This window comes from Aptenodytes forsteri, unplaced genomic scaffold (genome assembly GCF_000699145.1).
Source record: "Aptenodytes forsteri isolate BGI_AS27 unplaced genomic scaffold, ASM69914v1 Scaffold72, whole genome shotgun sequence".
In the NCBI taxonomy this organism is placed as follows: domain Eukaryota; kingdom Metazoa; phylum Chordata; class Aves; order Sphenisciformes; family Spheniscidae; genus Aptenodytes; species Aptenodytes forsteri.
The window spans coordinates 724,979-734,185 of record NW_008796193.1 but is presented as its reverse complement, the minus strand read 5'-3'; the positions used below and the strand labels follow the sequence as shown (position 1 = coordinate 734,185).

Genomic DNA, 9,207 nt, shown 5'->3' with positions numbered 1-9,207 from the left:
GGCGGAGGTGGGGAAGCTGGTGGCCAGGCTGCAGGACGGAGGAGTGAAGCCTGCCGGCAAGGCTGCCAACGGGGTGGTGGCCAGCCCTGCCCTGAAGACTTCCACTCTTCAGGCCAGGAGACCGGCTCCCCGGCCGGGGATCTATGGCAGAGAGGGTGAGCGTGCGCCCGGGGCCGTGGCTCGCGCCGGGGTCCCACCGAAGCGAGGCAGAAGGAGTGCCGCTCTCCCGAGGAAAGCTCTATGCGCTGAGCCAGCCCTCCCCGCTGCGCATCGAGCGCCAGGACGGCCGGAGCGGGTGGTGGGCTTCTTGCCTTGAGTCCTCTTGATGTAGCTCAGCAAGAGGGGTTGGGAGACCAGAAGAGCTTGAGATGTGGGCACGGGCCTGCAGCCCAAGGGTTTGGTCAGGCCTTGGCCTCCTGAGTTGTCCTGTTTTATTTCAGACAGTGGGTACTTTTGGTTTGTTGCTTACTGGGGGTGCGGCGGCTGCGGGGTTTCAGAGCAGCCTGCAGAACCCAGTGCTGGTGCTGCCCCTCCTCTGCTGGGCCAGGCAGATGCCACCAGCGTCAGATGAAGCAGGCTTTCCATGCAGTAGCTGAGCCTCTGCTTGTGCTAAGCTCAACCTAGCTCAGCGGACTCATAAAATTCAGGCTTGAGTAATGATATAAAGACCATTAAGCCCAAAGCAATTTGTACCCGGTGTAACCAGCCGTAAGCACTCTGGATTGTCAGTGCTCTCCTCAGCAGAGACGAGGAAAACGGCAAGAGTCATTTTCACATTTTAGTTTCTGATGGTTTTATCTGTCAGGCCCCCTGTGATGCAGCTTCTGGCTTACTGAGGCTTTACTGGGAACATTTATTTCAACAGTTCATCTGTTGGTGTTAAATATAAATAATGATTATTATTTGTAGTCTAATAAGCTTTATACAGAAATTTATTACAGGTAGAAATAATTTGTTTGGGGCCAGATCTGAGCTGGTATTGTCCGTTTCAGTGGAGGAAGGCAGGTAGGTGTCTGTGTATCTGCATGTCTGTAGACATTCTCCCCTGCATCGCCAGGGAGCCTTTTGCAGGACAGTACGCATTGCTGTAACAGCAGGTATTTGGTGCTGAGTTTTATAAAATACTCGGGACGATGGTCGTAATAAAAGATGTATTGCTTTCTGCAATTTGCCAGCTTTTCTTGTGCACTTTCCAGTGCTTTTCAGATGCTGTCATACCCTGACAGCTTCACAGTCCTGTAGTTAGAAAATAAAAACCCAGGCTGCATTCTTGACAAATGACTCCCATGCGCAATGGAGAGAAAGAAGAAAGGCCCGGCTGGGTAGCACAAACATCAAATTCATCTGACTGACACTACTGGCTTAACTTAAATTTGTCGCATAAATGGTAGCTGGAAATCTGCTTTTGGAAGAGTAAGATAGCTTTTAAAGTTGGCTTATATATCAACTGCATTTAGTGCTTCCAAGTTTTAAGGTTTTGCATTATCACACATAGCGTGCTGACAGCATGTCCTGGAGCCACAGCGTAATAAAACTGGCTGTGTTGATCCTTGAACGTATATATAGAAGAACACTGAAGTAGTAATAAAGTTACATTACATCTGTGTTGATACTTGCATATCGGTGCTAGAACGCTGTATTGAGCTTTTAATGTGCACAGTTTGGAGATAATTTTGAAAAACTGCAGAAACAAAGAAGTATGGGTTGAAGGATTAGAAAACAGGCCTTTTACTGAGAAATTCAAGTTATACAGCTTACCAAGGGGAAAATTTAGGATCAGAATTTACAAATGCAAGTATGGAAGAGAGTTGGTTAAGGACTGGTGTTTGAGCTAGCACACCAGGATATAATAAGGTTCAGTAACTAAGGGGTTGACAAAGCCTTGGTTAAGTAGTTGCAGCAATTAATTATCTTACCAAATAGAAAAACATCTTTGACTTATTTCTAATCAGGAACAGGACTCTCTAGCAGTGGAAATGTCTAAATCGGAAGGGCAGGAACCCAGCCCTTAAGATGGTTTCGAGCCATATAAATGGCCAGACGAGAAGATCGCAAGATTGCTGTCTTACAGAAATGCGCCCTGCAGGTCTGGGCGCTGGAGGGAAGGTGTGGGGTCACCAGGGGTGTCGGGTAAAGTCTGACACTTGTTCCTTTATTCCTTGAATAATGAGGTTGGCTGGATCTTGAGGAAGAAAAGCAGCCGAGGCAGGAACTCCTGTGAGCAGAGCAGAAAGCCAGGGGAGAGGACAGGTAGTGCCACTGCTCAAGATAAAAGCTCGGAGAAGCAATGGCCCCGAACTGCAGGGATCGCCGATTTGTGCTATTCCTCTCACTTTTGAAGAGCAGCACTGCACAGGTTTTGTTTAAGAAAACTTGTCGTTCCCAAGCAATATCATCTTTGCAATCAGCAACTATATCAAATTTGTCATCACAGGGTCCAGCTTCAGCCCCTCTTTCTAGTGCCAGGAAGGCTGTGCTGGGGCAGGCAGAATGGGAACTGCCTTTTCCTGGGACTCTTTGCCTAAATTCTGGCTATTGGCCGCTGTCAAAGAGAGGATGTTGGGGCAGACAGACAGACAGAACTAAGCCCACTAACTTTTTTAATGCCTCTTCATAAACATCTAGCCCTCCACCAAAGCTTCGTACTCAGTGTTTGTAATCCTCAACCTTGCAGGCGAGTACGATGGTGTCCCTAAGCCACGATCCCATGGCGATAAGCCTGTGATAACGCGTCCCCCCGTGAGACCTCCAGACCCACCATGCAGGACTCCTGTCCCTCCGAGGCTGGAGCAGAGGCCGGATCTGATAGCAGGAACAGCAGAAGAGATGACTTCGTCTGTGTAAGTCAGCAGCCCTCAGCGGGCACGCGGTACCTGGGGCGGGCAGCTCGGCCCGAGGGAGCTGCCGGCACCCCGGGGCTTGGGGAGCATGCAGGGGGACAAGGTCAGCCCCGGCGGCAGGAGTAGGAGCTGGTGTCACCTACCGGGAATTTTGGAAGAGAAGGAGGAGAAATACCATGTTGGTTTCCAGCGCCAGTGGCGTACAATGGCTGGAGCCCATGGACATCCCCTTCAACACCGGTGCAAGCGCGGGTTTGAACATCACGTTGGAAAGCTGTGCAGAGGGCACGGCCTGGTAGGGGAGCGTGGCCATAGCAAAAGCAAACACACGCAGGAAAAACAAAGCTCTGAACCTTCTCAAGTACAGCCCTGGGGCTGAGCTTTGTCCCGTCACCTTCTGTGCTGTTTCTCGTGTCAGTGAAGCTGGAGAGCCCCTCCCTGCCTGGCTCTGAGCAAGCCTCTCAACTGAGATGCTTCCTGGGGAAGGACAAGATCCAGCGTGGATCTCTCTTAAGGGAATCGGATGGTGTTCAGCTTCATCATCAGATTTCTTTCAGATTTTAAAGAAACAGAAGCCCTGCTGGCTTCAATGGGAATTAAAAACAGAAAAAACTGTGACTAAATACACTGGGATCTCAGCCCAGCATCCAGGACCGGTTGGTGGGGAGGCTGTAACCTGGGTGCTGCCGCGGAGCTCGCTGCTGCGCATCCAGCAAAGATGCGCGTTTCGTTCCCCTGCCATCCTAGCAGGGCAGCACCCCAAGTCTGTGCTAATGCCCCTCATCTGGCACTCTGCCACCACGCCGCAGCCCTGGGGTATGCGGGGGCCACCCCCGGGGCCTCACCCTGCCCGTAGTGACACGAGGTGCAAAAACACTGAAGTGCCTCTGTACCGTGGAAGCCACGCAGCCCGCGAGTGACGATCTCCAGGAGCGGTCCTGGGGGAAGCGCCTGCTGTGGGAGCAGCTCCCGAGTTCGCTCTGCGCTGGCCCCTGCTCTCTGCGGAGAGCCCCCGATAAAGCCACACTGTGCAGCTGATCCAAGTCCTGCATGTTCACTCCTTAGTCCAGCAAAGGTGCGTGAGGTTCAGCTCCGCACCTGCAGGGCAGGAACAGGCCTTGCCTTTGCTCTCCTGAATCACTTGTTAGAACTTTTCTTTCTATGAGGACAGTTGGAAGCTAAATATGAAGCACGTAAAAACTAAAGGAGAGGCCATAAAAAGTGATGGATGCAGGTTTATAAACCAGCACATAGGATTATAAGCAAGAGCATGGAAATAAGCAGTCTAGCCAAAAGCGATCGAGGGCTGCCTGGCCAGGGCGGTGTGAAGGCAGAGCAGAATGGAGCTGGCAGCATGAGGAGTGCGGCTGCTGCCTTGGCAGAAAAGACATTGTTCAAAGGTGATCGTCTTCAGTGTCTGCTCATGCTACTGTTCTTTTCCCTGGCACAGATGGGATCTAATTAGCAAATTGCCTTACCGGATGAGTGGAGTGACCTCTCTTGTTCTCTTTGCAGGGTGGCCTCTAGGACAAAGTTCTTTGAGACAGCTTCCCGAAGAACAAGCAAGTAAGCCTGGCACTGTGAAGCTGGCATGTATATAAAAGCAGCCCTGCTGCATAGGGTGCTCCCTCCGAGGCAGAGCGAGTCAGCTCGGGAAGCTCCATCCCCGACCTTGGCTTGTACTCGTGGGCAGATGATGGGTCTCAGCTAAAATGCTGAAACTAAACAAAGAGCACAAAGTGTAAAATGTGAATCCAGATACAGACTTGATAAGTTAAATGTAAATCTGCTAAGTAATAAGCGTATCTATGGATTCCTTTTATCATGTGTGTGGATCTAAGTCAGCGTAGTGCACGTTGTACTTACTTCTCAGCCTTTGCGAAGAGCAGAGATAAGATCATGGGAGAGATGAGGAGGGCTGGTTAGATCGCAGCAGCTGAGCAGAGATGCGAGACGAGAGAGTGGATGGTCCTACACACAATGTATGTGCAGGTATAGCTCCACCACAGAGAGGTACGGTGTGATAGAGTGATAGCTTGGGCATCGAAGCCTTCGGGCTAGGCTGGAATGGCAGGGCTTTGAATTGCAAGCATTGTGGTTTGTGGCAGCAGATTTCATTTGTAATAATATCTGCTCAAATAAGCTTCAGCTTCCTGCTTTTAAAGATCACCAACCTCTGCCAAAAGTGCAAGGTTTGCATGTGAGTGATAAATGTTGTCTGCTGGTGTTGACAGTGAGTTCACTTGTTATATTGAAAAATATATCCCTGACCTGACTGTTACCCGGCCCTCTATTTAGGTTTGTGGAACTGAGTCTGAGCTTGCTTATTGCATTAATTTTTTTTTTTTCTGTATTCTTCTACTTCCTTATATACAGTTCTTCATCACCACAAGGCCGGATCCCAGGTGATGAGAGCTGAGGCTAAAGGTATGTGTTCATGACAATAAATCAAATAATAAACCAAAAGCACACTTGTAACACAAATTCAGCATTTATGGGGTGGTAAGAGTCCAGTGGAGGTGATGGGAATCTCAAAAGAAAGATCAGGAGAAATGTCCTTCCTGTAGGAGACCCTTGCAGAAGGAAAGACAATGACTGGAGGTGGCCCATGCTCTTCGTTGGGGGGGGTATGTGGCAGGGTGGAGTAAATCAGCCGGCTCTTCCCTTCCTGAGCCTCCTCGCTGCAGCACTCAGGGTAAACGTGAGTGCTACGTGAGCAGTGCCGAGATCTGGGCTTGCTCTGGTTGTGGTTTTGCCGTCGCTGATGAATTTACACTGCTGCATAGAGCATGCTTGTTTTCTTCTTCCAGACTGTGTAACCACCTCAGCCCAGCTAGACCCAGGAGGTTTTCTGTGCTTGTGAAACGGATGTGTCACAGCTAAGACTTTTCCAGTTCCAGTGCCCCTGGAGAGCAGCTATCTTACCGGACGATAATTTCGGAGCATGCTGTCGTAAGTGGCTCAAGAAATTAGAAGAGAGGGAGACAACGACGGAGAGAAGACCCTACCCAGACATTTGTGTTGAACTGTTCCCAGTCCTTCCGCCACTCCTCTCTGCGCAGGCTGTGAAGGGTGCTCGTGTGTGCCCTTGCAGGTGACCCGCAGCGTTTGCAGGGCTGGGCGAGCGCCGGCAGCGCTGGGCAGAGCCATCCAGCCGACGGGCTGTGGAAGGGACAGCGGAGGATGGCAGTGGCCGTTTACCTGCTCACTTTTTGGGAAATGCACCTTGGCAAGGGTGACCTTGGGAGACGTTGGAGTCGAAATGCAAGGGGCTGACTCCCCATGCTTGGAGGCAAGGGCAGAGCGACCGGAGTTTGGGTTGGACGCCTTGCCATGAGAAGCCCCTTCCTTTATGTTATGTTTTCCTCACTCAGTAAGCTATAGTGTGTTTGTCAGTGTGTAGGAGAGCAGTGTATGTTACTGGAAACGCTGCTTGTGCTAAGGCAGGACAGGAATTGGCTCTGCGGGACATCTCTTCATCTCCTCCCCGGCATCAATGTGCCCCTGTCCTGGGAAACCACGCCGGCAGACGCAGCTGTGCCGGGGGCTTTGCCTGAGCAGGGCTGTATCCCCTGCCTGCGTTGTCGGCTTTCCAGGCAGTGCCGGTCGGGTTAGCAGCCTCCGAGAGCATGGCTGGGAGAAGGAGGCAGCAGGCGGTCCTCCTCCTCCTCCTCCCGCAGGAGCCACTCTCCCACCAGATCCACTTCCCACGAGCCCACCGAGAAGTCTCTGTCCCCGGGGTTATTCTGGTGGGCCAGCACAGAGGCAGCGAGGAACTGAAACTCGCTGAATATGGGTCAAAGCCCACCATTTTTCTAAAAGGCACACAGTTTCTTGTTTGCTTGTAACATTAATTTCCAATCCAAGAGATGTCCAGTCTCTTTTCCTCAGCAGCGGCCGTGTAGATGATGCCCTTTGGTCTGGAAAGGTTTCTCCTAGCCAGGACCACCCCTAGTACCCCTGTTAACAGTAGAGGCTTATTTGTGGTTCCAGCTGACACCAGGGCTCAGTTCCTGAGCTGTAGCATTTACCTGTAAATAGGCAATGAGTGGCTTCCCTGCTTCCTCTCACCAGCCCAAAGGCAGCTTCCCTGTTTTGAATGATTTTCCTTGGGTGCTGGGAGCATTCCCAAACCGGTGGCCAAACATCCCCGTTAGCTGCTTCCCAGCTGCTCCATCCTCTCGAGCGCGCTTTGTGTCCTGCCTGGCACAGGTTTGCCGGTGGGACGCTGCCGCGGTCCTTCCCATGCTGTCTCCTGATGCTTGCCTTGTGTGTGCATCTAGCGCCTGCCTGCTTTATTGCTGAATGTAATTCTGGCGTTCACTGGACACACACGTGTTGTGTCAATGGTGCTTCTGCTCCCTCGGGCTTTGGCGGTGCCCCAGCTGCTCGCTCCTGCACTCCTGCTTTGAACAGCGGCACATAAAAGTGGCTTTAAAAAAAAACCAAACAGAACAGTGGTATCAAAGCCTAGACTGTGTTACACACACCGGCATCTCAGGGCTTTTCAAAGCTATGGTGAGCCCTTTCTGCTGCACCCTCTCGCGAGTGGCCGGGAGGTGTGAGCAGCACCGAAACAGCGCATCATGTTTTTCTGATCAGGTATCTCAGAGAGCAGGTAAGACTGTGAGCCAGCGAGTCTGAAGGCAGGAGAGAGGCGCTCTGAGCCCAGAATGCCGGCTGGGGAAGCCTCTCCAGCAGCCAGGCAGTGGAGCCACCTGCCTGCGGCACCCACTCAGCCCCTGGTCTCTCCTGCTGCGGGCAGGCACTGGCGCCCGAGCCTGCTCTTTGGGGACGACTGGCTTCGTCACCTCCTGGGGTGGCTGTGCCAGTGGTTCCTCCACAGAAGGCCAACGTTTCCCAAAATGCCTTCCCCTCTCAGGGCTGTGCATTGAGGGCCCCTCGAGGCTGTCGGTTTGGGAAGCGCCCGGGCTTCCGTGGACACCACCGTGGACCGGGCGGCTCTGATGGTGGCACCCCCCACTCTGCACGTGGACGCTGTGCAGCGCTGGTGCCCACCGTACCCGTCCCGTTGGAAACGCTGGCTGTTGCATCCCCCACGCTGCTCGTGTACGGTCAGCCTCGTGCTCGCTGCCCGGCACAGAGCCTGCAGGACAGAGCTGGGGTCCGTGGGAAGAAAGAAATCCGAGGGAGTTTGGTTTTAAGTCTGACATTGTAAACAATGGAGGGAAGCAGCTTATTAGAAACTTATTTCATTGTGTCCTTTTAAAGTCATTTGTCACATGTGTGTCAGTGCTGGTTTTCCCTCCTCCGTGCATACAGCTGAACGCTGGGGACCAGTGGTGGAGCGGCAGTGGGGTGTTCGCTTGTGCTGGTGAAGGGCTGTGGGGCACAATCCCTGCTGCCAGTGCCACAGGAGTGACGCAGCTGGGAGCACGGGATTCGTCCCATACAGCGCAGCAGGGCCCCCGGACATCAGCCGTCGGAGCCGTTTTGTCATGTAAAAGCGTAGATTACTTCAAGTGTTTATAAAGTTTCCATGAAGTAAAAAAAAAAAAAAAAAAGAGTCCAAGTGTGCTTTTTTTCTTCTTTAAACAATGTCCCAGTGTTGCACGCGCTGCAGCCATCCTCTGCTGTGCAGATCCCACTGCTCAGGTCCCACAGGCAGCGCAGGACCCATCCCAGCACCCCGGGGATGCGGCCGACCCTCCCTGCGTGTGGCCAGGGCGTGCGAGCATGGCTCGGGGCAGTGGGTTTGCACAGGGGTGGGTTGTTCTGCCTGTTAGAGAGGCATGTTTGACAGTATGTGTTCTTTAAATGTTTTCTCATTTATAACTTCAGCTCACTGGTTCTTGTTCAGCTGTCTCTGTCAGCATAAGCACCTTTCTACTTATTTATGATGACTGCAGATACAGCACCAGCTTCTTTCCATCTCTCCAGCATCTTTTTCCCCTCCTCACATCTATTTTCCCATCCCTCTCAACTCTGACGTTGTGATGATGTGCACTAGCATTTTGTTTTCAGACTTCTTGCTTTTATTTAACAAAAAGACCTATCACAGGAGAAAACAGCTTTCTCTCTTAAGTCCTGCAACTTGCTTTTAAGCCAGAATTTATGGAGAAGTGCCCAACTGAGGCGACCACGCAGGAGCTTGCAGCAGCGCGCAGGAGCAGCAGGCGAGGCGCCAGGAGACGGAAGGTGTTACTGGGGGAAGCGTGGGGTGGGCAAGCCGCCCTCTGCCCCGCAGCTCGGCAGCCTGCACCCTTTGCTTCGCTCTCCGAAGAGGAGAATGCGGCCTCTTTCCACAAGATTTCCTAAATACACCACTCAGTTCTTTGTTGAGGGATTTTTTTTTTTTTTTTTTTTCCTAATAAAAGGGCGGGAAAAGGGCAGAAAACAGGGGCTT

The 9,207-nt window shown here is 52.1% G+C and overlaps 1 protein-coding gene across 1 annotated transcript in view; it reads left to right on the top strand.

The window, feature by feature from the left end:
* OPHN1 (oligophrenin 1) overlaps positions 1-7,510 on the top strand; it is a 53,117-nt gene extending 45,607 nt beyond the window's left edge. The window contains exons 21-25 of the mRNA XM_019474298.1: positions 42-155; positions 2,675-2,840; positions 4,356-4,406; positions 5,217-5,267; positions 5,651-7,510. Of these exons, the coding sequence (XP_019329843.1) occupies positions 42-155; positions 2,675-2,840; positions 4,356-4,406; positions 5,217-5,259 (374 nt within the window). The 3' untranslated portion in view covers positions 5,260-5,267; positions 5,651-7,510. The remainder of the gene's footprint in view (positions 1-41; positions 156-2,674; positions 2,841-4,355; positions 4,407-5,216; positions 5,268-5,650) is intronic.
* The last annotated feature ends 1,697 nt before the right edge of the window (positions 7,511-9,207 follow it).